Source organism: Pezoporus flaviventris, unplaced genomic scaffold, assembly GCF_033815535.1.
Source record: "Pezoporus flaviventris isolate CSIRO_AGI_PZ_B2104156 unplaced genomic scaffold, CSIRO_AGI_Pfla_v1 ptg000002l, whole genome shotgun sequence".
In the NCBI taxonomy this organism is placed as follows: domain Eukaryota; kingdom Metazoa; phylum Chordata; class Aves; order Psittaciformes; family Psittacidae; genus Pezoporus; species Pezoporus flaviventris.
Window position 1 is genome coordinate 49785058 of NW_026892550.1, and position 16485 is coordinate 49801542.

General features: G+C 37.7%; 1 protein-coding gene across 4 annotated transcripts in view; it reads left to right on the forward strand.

The window, feature by feature from the left end:
• The window catches only part of BANK1 (B cell scaffold protein with ankyrin repeats 1), a 147274-nt gene that overhangs the window by 21894 nt on the left and 108895 nt on the right, over nt 1-16485 (forward strand). For all 4 annotated transcript variants that reach the window (XM_061478203.1, XM_061478196.1, XM_061478188.1 and 1 more), the window contains exon 3: nt 15197-15345. In XM_061478203.1, coding sequence (XP_061334187.1) covers nt 15197-15345 — 149 coding nt within the window. The remainder of the gene's footprint in view (nt 1-15196; nt 15346-16485) is intronic.

Here is a 16485-nt window from a genome sequence, read left to right on the forward strand (position 1 = left end):
TTTGTCTCTAATGAACAAACGTAGGACAAACAGGCTGGGAGTTTAGAAGAGGTCTTAATGCACACAAGTCTTAGCCCCCTTCAAATGTGGGCTGATTCCCATTATGCAGGTCACTGGATTCGGAGGTTGCTGGCTCTGTGGGTGTGTTTTTCAGGCAGTGAGGCCATCAGATTATCGAGGAGCACCTCAAATGCCAGTTAAGTTTTTTTTTATGAAAACCAAAATAGTCTATAATACTCTATAGCTGAAGCGTGCCGCAGTGTAGTCCTCACTTCGTTTTGCTATGTCAGTGAGTCCTCTGTGGGGACTTCTGCTAAAATTACTGGATTAATAAATCTGAGATGTTGTGTTTCTCAATATCCGCATAGAATGATTGCTGGGATGCCAATGCCATGATGTGGATTTGTAACAGGGCTGACTGTCAACAAAAAACTGTGGTTAGTGTCACTAAATTGTTTCATCTGACACATGATCTGGCTTCAAACCAGAAGAGAAACTGAAGTGACAGCCTGGAGGTGGCAACCATAGATAGGATGTTGAGACTGTCATTCCCTGCTGCTTAAACTGTTTGAATTCTTTATTCTTTCTTCTCTTATTTCTGCAAAATGCAGACATGACTTTATTCATTCTGCGATCAGGTTTTGTAACAACTCATGTTGATGTGTCTGGCTGGCGGTGACCTGTACCCTTGAATGCATTATGTATGTGATGTTTTCTTCTCTTATTTTTGACATTAATTAGGTGAAAACTGCTTAAAAAAAAACCCTGGGAAAATGAATGCACTGACATGTTAAAGTGAATATTTTCTAACAGCGTTTAGGACAAGCTCATAAAAAGTTTTATTAATAGCGAAAGTCAAATGACTAGAACATAAACATTACTGCAACAGCATGTACTAATTTAAATTAATGTACTGTGATCTTACTGTTTATTTAGCTTACAATTATTTTATTTTTTAAATGAATGGCTTTATCATCATTAGTCTGTTCTTTCAAGGTTGCAAATGGACACCATCCAAATTTATGTCTTGTTCATGGCATAACAGTCATCAGTCAGTATTTAGCTGCAGTTGTGAGGCAATTTCTAAAGCTTACAAATAATTTAAGATTTCCAGCAGGTGTTTTGAAGCTAGAACTGTAAAATGGCTGTGTGAATCTGTAGTCTTGCATGTCCTTCATATAATGTATTATTGACTTTCATCGAGTTTTGCACTGTGGTTACTTGTCAGTTACTTGTAAGTTATTATTGGAAGGTGTCTGCAGAAGTCCTCTGGAAATGCATTCTTTGTATATTTTTTTGACACACAAATGTTGTCATTAACAAAATTGCTATTTGTGATTTTACCACAATGTATTTCTGTTGAGTTAGTGCTAACTTCCTGGAAATAGAATAGTGTAGCACCAAAGTGAAGTGTAGCACCAATTTAAGTTCATACTAAAAAAAAAAAAAAAAAAACCCAACATAAAATTGAGACAGCAAAAGAACAATTTTTTTTTTTATATTTTTTTTTTGTAAAGCATCACGTTTTGCTCTTGGTGGGATATCTCTGTTGTTACTTAAATGGCTATCAGGACAGAACTTGGTCCAGAAAATGTTACTTCAATTACAAAGTGTTCAAAAATCAGAATTACAGGTACAAAGTAGGCTTTTAAACTCTAGTTAGGACCCTTGTTCATGCATTGATACCCTTCAATTATGTAAGTGCATTCTTACCCCCTTCCCAAGAACCTGTCCTCATTAGTACACAGGATAAATAGTGCAATAGTGCTCAGTTAATTAGCAGTTATTTGATACTTTGTTTTGTGTTTGAGTTTGTGGTTGCATTATTTATGTACTGAATGCCATTCAAATCCTGTTGAGAAAACAGAATTATTAATTTCCTAATGTTCTTTCCTGTAGAACTCCTTTCTGTATTGAGTGCTGTTCAAACAGTATTTTATCATCACTTTATGTACTAGTATTAGCAAGGTTAGGGTGAAACATTTCTTCTACTTCTGATACCACTTTAAAAAATTACTTTTCCTAACACTTACTAGTATATTTTTTTATGCCCACTTGCTTTAATTTCAGATGCGTTTGTGGCTGCTCAAATGTCTGCAGGTCAGCTGTAGGGTCTTTCACAGAAAATGCAGTACAAAACCAATGAGCACTTCTGAAAAGCATGTTTTAAAAGCCCTCTAGCTTTTAGTCTCAAAACTTCAGGATGGCAACCTGAAATTATCTAAATTCTTTAGAGCAGGAATCAGCTAATACCGCTGTGCTTTATCTCACTGGAATCCTCATTCACTGGACTCCTGTTACAAGCGTAACCGAATCAGAATACAGTAAGCACCACCACAAGTCAGTGCCAGAGTAGGTCTGCCTTGTGCACTGCCCACAGTACAGAGCAATTTAAAAGAAGGGTGAAAGGAATAGTCGATAATATGGTACAGAGAAGGACTGGGTTTGAGTGTTTGATTTCATGCAACCTTAATAAAGCCATAGTAAAGCAATCACTTTGCCAGGTGATTCTTCTCATCCTAGCCTTGGTGTCTTCACCTGGTGACTCTTTTCAGTCTTGGTCCCTTGTGGTAAGATTGCTTATTCACTTCTGGAGCACCCAACAATATACATAATCAGGATCCCACAAATATTGTACAACAACATGTTTGTTGAGTTAGCTGAATCTCACAATTTGGAGCTCAAGCAGGCCTTTTATCTCTTACGTCAGTGTTACCTCAGATGTGGGAAAAACAGGTGATAATTTGATCCAGCATAATGAAAGAGTGACATAGGCAAAAAGTCTCATGACAGTTACTAAGCCATCAAAATAATTTCAACAAATTGTAACTGACAGAGTCTTCTAATATTTGACCAGCACATTACATAATGTGGCCATTGCTTTTTTTGACCTGGTACGGGAAATTCTTTAGCCAAATTTATTGTATTATCAAAAACACCACCCTACACACTTGTCTTATATTCCAGACCCCAATGCCTGCATCCATTTTCCTGAACATTATTCCATTCCCATTCCTTTTGCTCAGCTCCTCTCCCGTTGTTTGCTGTATTGACTTTTGGGGAAACTTCTCTTCTAAGAAGTCCAGACTTCTTACCTACTGTAGTGAATAGAAAAGACTAGTCATGAGGATGTTTACTAAAAAGAAATAAATACAATTCCATCTAAAGATCTCTCTTGGCTTGTTCCTCTTCAAGAGCCCTTTTTTCTTTTTTTTTTTCTATCTGCAAAACTGTAGCTTTAAAACAGCTTTGTCTTACATTTAACACAGCATACAGAATTTCATTTAAAAAAAGAAGGTGGAAATGATTATCGTAGTGTTTTCCAAACTCTGTTTGATTTTGCCATTTTCTCTTCTCTCTCTCTCTCCCCTTCCCCCCAGCTTGATTTCTAACACTAAGGTCTTTTTTAGAGCAAATTAAACATTCTATGAAACAGTCAACTATGATAGCACTGATCACTGTCATCAGAATTGATGACCAGTTAAAGATATTTCCAAGTATATATACCATTAAAAAATTATTCCTTTTTCCTAGGTAAGCCACAGAATGAAAATCCTGGAGACTCTTTGTCTGACGTCTATGAAGTACTTCTTGCAGATGGTGAGTTGGGTTCCCCTTGCATTTTCTCAAATAAAGCCAGTACTCGTAAGAAAATAAATTTAATTTGCTGAAATCTTGTCAGACATGAAGGGCAATAAACTAACCTTACCATAGCAATAAACTAACCCTACCATAGCATACAGTTGCATAGAGAATATGTCTTATTCTGAAACATCCACCCACACACCTATACCCACACACTCTTGTGAAGAGTGTGAAAAGAGGAGGTGATTCAACAGGAACGTTTCCTTTTTCCTTTAATTTCAGAGTAGAGAAAAAGGAAGATATAAAGAGCTTCCTTTTTCTGTTCCCAGCATGAGTTTTGCTCGTAGTGAAGAGACAGCTGATTTGAAATTTCAGATAGACCAGTCCCACTCTTACACTTGCAGCATCATTCACTGGCAGCCAGTGGCTGGGAGAAGCCCTGCATCAAGACTCCAGCACTTGTTGACATTTGCCATTCTGGTTTATTTATATCTGTGAAAGTCCAATTACTAGGGCAAACAGACTAGCAAAATATCCACTTACTTTTAGTAAACAGCCACATAACATGTTTGCTATCCCCAGTTCTTACTTAAACAATTTTATTTCTGGTCTGACACTGTTGTGAAGTGATTGACTAACAGTACATGCTTGCTGATGGATGGAGAAGAATGTGTAAGTCATTTTGGAATTTCAGACATAGCAGTTCTGTGATGCTGGACTCTGAGGTTGCTGGCTTTGTGTGTCTGTTCTGCTGGCAAGGCTTAAGGGCAGAAGGATACTGCAAGCTCACTAGCTCTTCCTTACTGGCACAAATTCAACATGCATGTCAGTGATGCATGGAGTTTAGAATTTTAGCTTACTGAGTTAATTTCAAGACACAAACATCAACCTGTGTGCCTTTAAATGCTTGTCATTCTCTCATAGCTTTGGTGCCCAGATTGATCTTGGAGCATGTTGATTGTATTCCTTTCAGATAGAACTAAAAGGGACAGTGCTTTCAGGGAGCTCACTGGGTACACTTCAGACACTAAAAGGTGTGCACTCTACAGGTCCAGACCAGAACTAGCTAGAAATGTACCTCTTTGAAAGGTGTATAGTGTGAAAGGGAGTATTTAGCACCAAGCACTTCTCTATTAAATCTTCTTCTGTTAGTCCTCCCTCCTTTTTGACAGGGGCCGTTGGTGACTCTCTGGGCATCTTGGGTGTACTCAAGCAGAAAGCTGCTGTAAAGCTGCACTGTTTTGATACTACAGACCTACTGTCATAGTTTCTAAGGATGTCCCTTTTGTTCGTGCGTTGAATGTACCATGGGCCAGCGCATTGAAGAACTTGGTTTTTACAACTTCTCAGATGAGTACAGAGGAGGGCCATGAAGATGCTCAGAGGGCTGGAGCACCTCTCCTGTAAAGACAGGCTGAGAGAGTTGGGCTTGTTCAGCTTGAAGAGAAGGTTCACGTTATAGCAGCCTTCCAGAACCTAAGCAGGGTCTACAAGAAATCTGGAGAGGGACTTTTCACAAGAGCATGCAGTGATATGACAAGGGGGAATGGCTTTAAACTCACAGAGGGGAGATTCAGATCAGACATTAGAAATAAATTCTTTTCTGTGAGGGTGGTGGGACACTGGAACAGGTTGCCCAGAAAAGCTGTGACAGTCCCATTCCTGGAAGTGTTCAAGGCCAAGCTAGATGGGGCTTTGGGCAACCATGGCAGGGGGGATGGAAGTAAATGATCTTTAAGGTCCCTTCCGACACAAACCATTCTATGATTCTATAAAGAAGGCTTTTTGTCATTACTGACTAATCATCCAGGTGCTCAGTAAGGTGGCATCACTGTTCCTCTCATTCATGATCGTGATGTCCAAAAAACTGAGACAGTAAAAGAGGAAATGGTCACAGAAAACAGAATCCTGAGAAAAGAAAGGACTCGGGAGATGTTCCTGCAAGGTACTCCTGCTTTAAACCCTGACTCCTTTTATATGAATCCTTTTTTGCTTCTATATGAGCACTTGAAGAGTAGTCCAAATTTTCCATCAGCTAAATAGTTGATGTTGTAGTAAAGCAAACAATTTTTTTTGGCTAAGAATGTCTTGCATTAAAAGCAAAAATCTCACCTGAAATCTTTGCTGAAGTTGCGTGGACCACAGTTCTCAGCTTCTGGCAGTCATCTTGATTGTACTGCTTGTATGTAGCCTCTGTGAGTTAATGCTGTGTAGATACTGCTGAGAGGCCCAAGAAATGAAATGATTGCAGTTTCCGAGATTCAGCATGTCAGTCTTTATGAAGCCAAGAAGGGCAAAGTGGCAGCTGCAAATAAGCCAGTGTTTTTGCCCTGCAGAAAGTAGGTGAATCTTCAGGTAACCAGATAGGTTTTGGATGAATTGCGAAAAAAATGTTTCCAGGAACTCTTTTTTGTCTTTGCTTCTTTCTAACAAGAAGGAATTGTATGCAGAGATAAGTTGTATGTATGACACAGAACTGTCAGGAGAAGTCATAAACCAAGAAAGGATTTTTGCTAGAACTGCATAAATTCACAGAAGCACTTTCTGTTCTGTGAAGACTAGCATGCTGAAAGCTGAAGTTTATTTCAAGTATGAGTATGTTATACAGAAGAAAGGATAAGCTAAGAGTAGATGGAATTTAGACTTGAACTTGAATGAAAGTTGAAGAGATCAGAAGTATAAAGCTAAATGAGAAACCTAAATGAGAAATCTAAAGCAACAAGGGTGGAAAGAGCAGCAAGTGGATGACAAGACATTAAATACAAACTATATCCGATAAAGCAGACATAGCTGGGGAATGAGCAAGTGCTAACAATCGATAAGAAGTGATTGATTAAAATGAATTGTGCAAGGCCTTGAGGGAAAAGGTCAGGCAGTACATTTGAAAATGGACGAACAATATGATTCTTTGAGGAAATATGAGCTGCAAGCAGCTGTGAAGACGATTGATTTGCTGGTGAGTGATGGAAAAATTTTGAAATTGCTAATCGTCATGATACGAATGCATGAGGACTCATTCATGTAGGTGATAACTGAACAAGCCACTCACAAATATAGTTGTGTTTACTGTATTTCTGGTTTCTATATAAGAAAAGTGGATTTATTTTTATTACTAGAAAGCTGTATTTTGAGAAATTTCCTCAGGAAATTTTCTGCTTCCCAAAAAAGCATTTTTTTAATAATTTGCAAAGTTTGGGAAACTGAAGCAATCTTACTCAGATGTGGGTATGCATCTGTGAACCACACAGATAGAATGTGAATGCCTTATTCAGGAATTGGCATTTGTTATTTTACCTGCAAAATAGACCTAACCTCAAATTCAGATACAGTTAGGTGATACGCAGCTTCAAAAAAGGTTGTTCCCCTTCTGTGAAACAGCTTTGTCTGTTTTTAATATTTACCGTTAAGTCTGGTATCCTAGCACTAATTCACTGAAACAATTAGAGATGGGCAAAGTGCAGCACAAAAAGTTGATTTTCAAAGTGTAATAGCTGTCTACCTGCTGAGGCTACCTGCAGGCATCTTTTGGTCTTGCTCAGAGGTCTCATCAGACTAACATATATGTACATACTGTGTTACCTGTATCCTTTACCAAACTGAATTGGAGAAAGGCCAGCACTTGGTAACAAGATAGATGGCAGCCCTTTTGCAGATAAAGAAGAGCAATCAGAATACCTCTAGTGTGCTATTCTTTCCTATAATGGTATCTGAAAATATGCTTGTTCTTGGATTAAAGAATGGTTTCTTAACAGAGAAGGACCTCAGGTTACTCTTCATAATCCTAATAAAAGAAAAATAATGATGAGTTAGAAAGCAAGCGTGTTTTTCAGATGTGTCTAGAAATATCCCTCTTGATTGTGTTACTGAGAAAGCAGCATACCTTTTAGCCCGGTTTAAGGGTCAATAGATTGTAGCTATTTCAAACCAAAGGTGGGAGTAAATTGCAAAGCAGCCTGTCCCCTGGTGAGTCAGTCTTGCTGACAACTCACTTTTTTTTCCCCTTCTTTAATATCAAATGTCTGGCATGAGTCTTTCTGCTGACAGCAGCTGTGGCAGCATGGCACAGGGAGACATGTGGTCTCTTAAATAGACAAGTCTGAGGTAATTTAGAGCTGTACATATCAAGAGCAGCACCACAGATTTCATCCAGCCACTAATAACAGCCCTGTGCAGGTATTGGAGCTCTACGGTCAGACTACAATATGCTATTTGGTAAATGAGCTGCAGCAGTCCAAGCTAGCTTCTGTTACTAGATTGATTTAAGGGATACCATAACATGGAGTATATTGTCTTGTGTTGGTAAGCATTTTGATACTGTTAATGACACGTAGCCTGTATTCTGAGTAGGGCAAAGGCTGAAAATGCCAGCTAACAGTATCTCTCCGCCTAACCTCTCCCAGAGCAGTTGCTAAAGGACTTTTCAGTTGTCTTAAAGTTCATGAGCTTCCAGCCACATCATGTCTTTTGAACTTTGATGACAGCAAAGAATATTCTTCATCAAGAGAATTGCTTAATGTGGCCAAGAAGGGAAAGTTTGGCTACTCACTAGTAGTTCTTGAGGATGAGATCTATAAAAACTTAAACCCCTATTCAGCTGAAATGTGAGCTTTTGGCCTGCTTGCCAGGTGTGTTGCCCTGGACAATGACTTGACTCTAAAATGTTCCCATCTAGCTATGTTCTTTTATATCTGTGTAATTCAAAATGTAGCCACGTGCCACTTCTGTGTCCAAGCACAGTCTGCAGTTTGTGCCAGACCAGTTGTAAGAGGCTTGAATTGTAGTTTAGAGATAAAAGAGCCATTGGGCAGCTGCAGCTAGCCCCTTTGGAATAATAAGGAAGTTGTGAGACCATTTTATCAAACAAACACGTTTTGGAGGTCCGTTCACAATCCTGGATGCCTCTGTTATCAGTCCTTTTGTCTTCCTTGGTAATTTGAGTCAGCCGCAGGAGGATGACCTGTCTGTTGTTACAGCACATCCCAGATTTAGGGCAATGTTTAGTGCTGTATAGTTCTTCACTGAAACACAGAGGTGAGAGATGTGTGTGCTGATACCACAAAGAAGTGAAACAAAAATGCCAGTGTTCTTACTGTGATAGAACTTCAGTAGCTCTGAAGTGGATATATGGACTCTTTAATAAAACATTAGGCTTTAATAACTGAGAACTGCTGGTACACACAGAAGGCCAGACATCAGTTTGCTTTTCTCTGGAGAAGAGGCAGGATGAAACTATGCATAATGTAGAAACTGGAAATAACTGGCTGCTTAGCACTGAAATAACCTTGTGCAGGTTGTTATAACTTCCAAACTAATCAGTGTGCCTAATAGTTTAGAAACTCTTTGGGACAGTCTTACTATGTGTCTAAAGCTTAGCTGAATGTTCATATTATTAGTGCTGCTGCAGCTGAAAATAATTTGATTACAATAAAAATAATAACATGAATTGATATATAGTAAAAGATAAGCTTAGTCCCAAAAAGATCCTAAATGTGTGTGCATCCTAACCAAAGCACTGGTTGCTGAGCTGACGTCAAGCCACAGACGAGTTAGGCAGTAGTTGTCATAGCCTTAGGTTGCCTCTGAATATACACTTAAAATCAAAGTATATATATCAAGAAATGCCTACAGTTTCATGCAATTTATTTCTTGAAGGTTATTGATAAGTTCATGGTAAATTATTTTTTGCTGTTTTGGGGTTATTTGAAGGCAGGATTTTTTGGTTTTACTGTCAGATCCAATATAGCTGCACATAATAAGACTTTTATATAGTGTTTAGATGCTTTTATGATGACTCCATTAGGCTACAATTATGTCAGAGTGGTAAATTGCTGTGTATAAAAATATACTCAATAACATAAGAACAGGTGTGTACACACCTTCACAATCGAATCAGTCTTTGCCTACTCATATATAGCAATGCATAAAACAGTAGATGGGGGGAAGGTTCTAGGGATTGCTCTGTTATGAGAGATAAATAGATGTGAATGACAATTGCGGCACCATCAGTTGCTAAGATGACAGAAACACCAACTCCAAATACTCAGAAAAGGAAATACTGTTCTTCATAGCTTTTACAGGAGCTGTCAAATTGAGACTTATTTGCAAGAAAAATTGTTCACCATAAATAAAGTAACAGAAACATTTTGGAGACATAGGCAAAATAGGCCAACTCACAGAAAGCTACTGTTTTTGACGAGAGAGCTCAACCATGCAGGAGAAACTGGGACTCAGAACGCGTTTGAGAAAAAGATAACTGTCAATGTATTTGCAAAAGATAGATGATTCAGCACAGGGAGAAACATTGTTTAAAGCTTGTTCAATAATGAATATGTTTACTTTGGTCTGAAATTTATTCATGGTAGAAAACAAAAGAAATTAAGATTTAAGTCAGATGTTTATATAAGTATGTATTTAATAGTTTTCTGTGATTTTTAGAAACCTTTCCATTCCTAAGCCCTCTCTCGCTATCAGTAGAAGAAAAGTTTTCAACAGAGCAGAAAAGGGAATTTGCTTTGAAATCCTATCTTAAAAAGGGGATTATGGTAAAGATGAATAAATCACATGTGCAAGCTGAGAAAAAAAGGTTCATTGAATGAAGCCTAGTGTGGTGGATGTTTTCTACCTCTATGTTCCTCACAGTCTTTTTCAGGTCATTTACTATAAACTGCAGTTTATGTAGTTAAAGGCTGCCTTTCAATTCCACTGCACTTTGCTGAGTTCATACAGCATTTACAGATACAGATTCTTTAAAAGGTTTACATTTTATAAATGTCTGTGATAATCTTATGATGATTGCAGGAAGACTGTGATGTGCATGGCTTTTTGTGATTTTTCCACACAGTGGTTTGTTGGGTTTTTTTTTGCCTGTATGGCTCTACATTTATCCACAATTCTGGAGAGCACTCACACAAGTGTTTGGCTTTAAGCCTTTGAATTGCAAGGAAGTCACTTGTAGACAAGTACCTTTTCAATTATACCTCACAGAGTGCAATGGGAACATCTCTGCCTTTACCTCACATTGTGCTGGGGAGTGTTACATGGAATGACTCCTGCACTTGAATGATCTGCCAGATTTAGCCTATGTGTTCTTCCCTGTAATAATTTTTATTTTAATCTTTGACACTGGAATGCACTGCCTTTTTTTTTTTCATGTGGTAAGCTGGCCACCTGTGCTTTATTACCTTTCCATTCCCTGTCATCTGCCTAACCTGATTTGCCCATATTTCTCATCCTTTTTATATGGTGTGTTGATCCAGGGATAAACAAGGACCTTTTTTGTAATGCAGTTTCAGTTCTTCAGCTGTCATTGCTTTAGGAAGACTTGAGTAAGAACTGAAATTTGTGAAGCTAGTGGGCATTTTGCTTTCTTAAAACTAGATGTATTTCAGCTGTGAGATTCATTCCGTGGGTAGCCTTAGAAAACACATAAATCTTTCATAAGTTTGTTTATGCTATTTTTAGTACCCCAAATCTGTCATGTACATTGTTGACTCAAAACATGTAGCAAGTACCAAATAATAAAAGACAGAGGCAATTTATGATCGTAATGTAGACTGCAAAGTGGATAGCTAAAGAGTGTATTTGAAAAGTTAGAATTTGGAAGTGGGGGAGAGGTTGGATGTGGCATGAAAGTTGTTCAGAAGCCAAGATGGGGAATTAATTGTTGAATCCACAAGAGACTAGAGAGGCTTCATTAAAATTTCTCAGTTTATATAAAGGAATGCAATTTCAAAGTAATTTCATTAATTCAGTTTAAAATGTTAAATTGAAAGCAATAATGCATTCCAAAAGGTTTTGTGTAAAATATATCAAATTGATGTATTGAATTTACATGAATTAAGAGAGAACATTGAAGGGAAGTTGAAAGCATCAGCACTGTGCCCAATTAAATGAATATCTGTTACAGTACATGTGTGTAATGTTTTATTATGTAAATATGAATTTAAATTTAAGATCAGTACATTCAGTGTGGCCATCTGCAGTAGATACTTATCAAAAGTAAGCCAGTAAAAGTAACCTAATGGAAATGGAGCATTACCCTCTATAATAGATGATAACTCCCAGTAGGTATGCCCTGAATACTCAAGGGAAGATTATCTCATAGATTTTCTTTTCTTTCTAGCTTCCAGCTCATAGTGCTAAGCATCATTAGATATAGTTAATAATTTGTTATACCTCAATCCTTCAAAAAACAGTTTGGTTTTATCCATCCATTGTTTAATCATTACTGCTTCATTTTAAGAGCCTCACAGATAGGTCACCATTATATATAATGTTAAAAGAACAGAGTCACCAAGCAACAAATACCTTTTAATAAATTCTCTCTCTTAGATATTCCAGCATTATAATGATGTTCCTAATGAAGCTAATCTTCACCTACATTTGTAAATTTTTGTTAAATGATCATTTTTCAGAAAGCCTTAGCAGTTAATGGATATTCTAGCTATGCCTTCAGGTTGAAAGCAAGACTGTAAAGAGGATTCACAATGAAGATATCCAAAATCTGAGTGTTCAAAAGACCTATACATCAGGTTACGCCTTCTACCCACATTAAACAAGTATTTTCTGTACCTTGCTATATTTGTATTACTAAAATTTCATTACTACAGTATTAAATCCTTAATGAGCTACATTGTTTTAGATAATGCCACCAAGAAAAGGCTACCTTAATCTCTGGTGTATTTCTCATTCAGCATTGACAACACTTCAGGTGGTTGTTTCACATTCTACATTTTAGGACAGACAGTGTGCAACTGTTGGTAGGAATCTGAGTGCTAGAGATTGGGGCTCTGGATTTTGGTTGTTAAATATATAGTAATGATAATTTAGATCCCTGTTAATCTTGAACAGTTCTACATGGCTTTTATTGATTGTTAGGTAGACCTGACATTTAGTGAAGTAAGTCTTGCTTGATGGTGTTTAGCTAATAAATTGGTAACTACTTTTACAGTCAACAAGGGAATCCCTCATTCTCTTAAATACCTAACTCTTTGATGTAAAAGCCACATTTCTTAATAATTTGATTATACTCTAGGGCTGTGGAATTCCAATATTGACTGGGTTGGAGTCCTAATATTGTAAATACACATCATGAGGCATAATAAAAACATTAAAATGAAATTAGTGTGGGAGGAAAATATCATAGTTTGAAACAACTTGTTATCACTAGCATTGACCTTCTTGGTAGATTAATTATTGGGTACATTAAAAGGTGGAAGTAACCACTGTCATCTTTGATAAGCAGTATGCAGGCTGTAGAAATAAAGCTGTCATGAACTTCATATAGATTAAAATGCATCTACAAGATTATTGAAGAATGATCACTGACAGGAAGCCGACATTAGAGAATCTACTGCCTACCAGATTTGCTATGCAGTCCTTTTATTTTGTCAATCTGATGATGAAATATTTCTTGTCTTTGCAATACTCCTTTGCTTAAAGTGGGGTATAAAAAATTTCAGAAGCGGCATGTATCTCACATGAGTTGTTTCTGAAGTAAATTCTTAAGTAAATGCCTAAGATTTATGAGTGACTTAAAATATGAGCAGATAAAACATAATATTCCCAAAGTATGTGCTGTGGGCACACAGTATTCTAACTGTTTTCTTAAGCAAGGGTTCATGCCTTCGTTTTTCTGAAGGGTGGTGCTAAATAAAGTCTAGTCTTCACAGGGATGATCAGAGAAATTAATGCATTTATTTTTTGAGTTGGATTAGCTAAACTGCATCCAACTGTGGGTAGATTCTCATTCAAAATCAAAATAGCCTTTGTTTAGTGTAGCCTGTTTAACTTTCAAATTAAATTAAAGCAAATGGAATTTAAACTGCTTCAATTCAATGATGTATGTCTACACAAAGGTTCAGTGTAATTTTACCAATGTGCACTGAATTCACAGCTGAAATTCAAAATTAGTTTACCTTGAAGGCAGGAGAATATAAGCATGAGTAGTTCGGGAAATTTCTGCTAGCTGGTGATGAGCACTGAACCTGCCCTCCTTAGATGTTCAAAGAACCTTTAGCTTCCTCAGTGAAACATGGACAAAAGCTACCTTTCCCTTTCTTTCCTTGTTCTGAGAGCTCTCCAACAATCAAGGCACATCTCTGCAAAAAAAGAAAAAAGTCTATCTCAGATAAATCAGACCTAGCGTACCCAAGCTTCTGTATTACATTCCCTGGCATAACTTCACTTATCAGGCATATTAATTATATAAGTTTATTAAATCTATGCCTTTGTAGGAAAGGCAAGGTTGGTAAGAAAAGGGAACAGTCTATATCAGAGAAACTGGTACATATGGGGGAAATAAAGGCAAGCAACAAGTGAGAAAACTAATTGTAAATTACCAATACTGATGCTGAATGGAATGAGTTCCATGCTGCTTAAGAGCACCATGTGGTTTGTGTACTTCAGTCACTTGGGCACTTTTGCAAAAAACCTGAGAATGTACTTGTTTGAGCAAAGCCAAATTGCTACTGTTCTGTGTTCTGCCCATGACTAATTTATATTAATATTCTACATCAATTTAAGAGGAAAAGATGTGTCTGAAAAGTTATTTGTGTCCTTGAATGTAGTTGACTGAGTGTTCCATAATTTACAGTAGTATAAGATACTGTTGAAGTCTCTCAGGATATTTTCTCACCAGCCAGTCAAGATTTTTTAACTCTGTGCTGCTTGGAATGATACCATTAATCTAACTAGGTGACTGCAATATGTTGGGTAATCCTGTGTGATGAAGAGTTGCTGCAGTCCTTTGAGATGGGTAGCAAGAGCATTTTGTACAGGGTAATAGAGTGTCTGGAAAGGAGTAGTAATGATAGAGCTGAGAAGTAGCAGGTGTGAAAGATGGCTTTTTTAAAACACAGGCTTAGTCAGAGCTCTGCAGATGCAGTTGTCAATTCTTTTATGTTTCCTCTTTAAATCCTGTGATATGGTGAAGGATTCAGTAGGGTTCTTGGGCCTTTACTGGTACAGCAAAACAGAAAAGAAACTTGTTGCTAGCTGTCTGCATGCCTGGCATAGCAGTTCCAAATTGAGAATATCCTACACAAAAAATGCATGCCTTCAGTCCATCATTTTGTCCATGAAGGAAGACAAAGACTATTGAGTCTGTGTCGAGGAAACCTGGGTCTGCTGTCGTAGTTATCTGTCACAGGTATCACTGCCTGCACATAATTCCTTCCTGTAGACAAATGGGCTGATGTTGTAAATGTGTTGCATGTCCTTGTTTATATATAGCGAAAGCAAGAGTGGTAAAAATCAAAGTTAATCTCAGCATATGAGAGATTGTTCTTCTTAGACTACAAAACTGGCTTATCTCTTTGACCTCGTTTGGTCTAACGGCTGTGACCCTTTTGATTTCAGTAGGGCAAAGCATATGAGCAGAGCCTGTCCATAAAGTTACAGGCTGCAGGATCAGAACTTCAGAGGCAAGCTGAAGCTCTTTATCAAAGGGGGAAACCTCACTACATGAAAAGGAATTTTGCCAGGCTTTTATGAGTTACCCTTAACATGATTCCAAATGCCGTATGAGCAGTATGTTGGAAACCACATCATTGCCATGTTTTGTTGTTCTGGGATTGTTAACAATGTTCTTATTCCACATTATTTATTTCAGATCACAAGACTAGCTCTGATGCTACCTTGTCAGATGTCAGGAGAGCATCAGAAAAAACAGACCTCATTTTTAAAACAGAGATACTTTCTGAAACATTAGAAACTAACAAGCAGTCGATATTGGTGCTTCCAGGAAGACTATCATGTGAGGTAAGTATTTGGATGCGAAAATCTTTGGGATAACAGTCAGTGTTGTTCTCTTCCTGCTGCAATCTCATTCTTACTGTAACAGTTTGAAAACATATAGCAGATAAGGGGCCAAAATGAGAGTACATTGAGATTGCAGTGGGATTTATTTTGCCTTTGGGTCACATCCACACTGCAGCCAAAAGACTTACAAATAAAATAGTTCTGATACAGCCTCTGTGGGATTTTATCTCTGTTAGAATCATCTGGAAGCTTGGGCAGAGATATTACTGTCGCGTGGGCCTTGTAGTTTAGAGGAAGCATGTAATTAGGCACTTCTTGGGAGATGTGGAGTGCCTTGGCAAGAATCCATGATGGGTATATGGGTACATGCATATGTGCCCATACCATAGGTTACACAAGTGCTTGCTTTTGTGACCATAAACCTTGTCTGATTTGAAATGAAATCAGAAATATTTATATATGCATATCTGTACACATATCCAATGGACACAAATGTTCATATGTGGTTTTTTTTAATTAGAGTTGCTATGAGAAAATAGGTAAAATGTAAACAGAGGAAGTACAATATCCAGCACTCTATTCCTTTATAAAAATAAGTGGCCACAGTCAGATAAGGAGGTTGCAGTGTACATGGAATGTCATGTATTTTGCTTGTTACCTGTCTTTCAAAGATGATTTATGTGTGTGTCATGGTTTAGACCCAGCCAGTAACTCAGCACCATGCAGCCGTTTGCTCACACCCCCACCATTTTCCCACATCCCCAGGGCATGGTGGGGAGGAGAATCAAAAGATGTAAACCCCACAAGTTGAAATAAGAACAATTTAGTAACTAAACCAAAGTAAAATATAGTGATAATAGAAAGAATACAAACAATAGCAATAGTAATAAAAATAGGAAACAACAAGAGAAAAAATGAAAGCTCAGAGAATACAAATGATGTTCAGTACAGTTGCTCACCACCTGCTGACTGATACCCAGCCCGACTCGAGCAGTAACCTGCCCTTCTGGGTAACTCCCCCCAGTTAATAAACTGGGCATTATGTCCTGTGGTATGGAATATCCCTCAGGCTAGTCTGGTCAGGTGTCCTGATTCTCTTCTCTCTTGGCCTCTTGTGCCCCTCCTCACTGGCAGAGCATA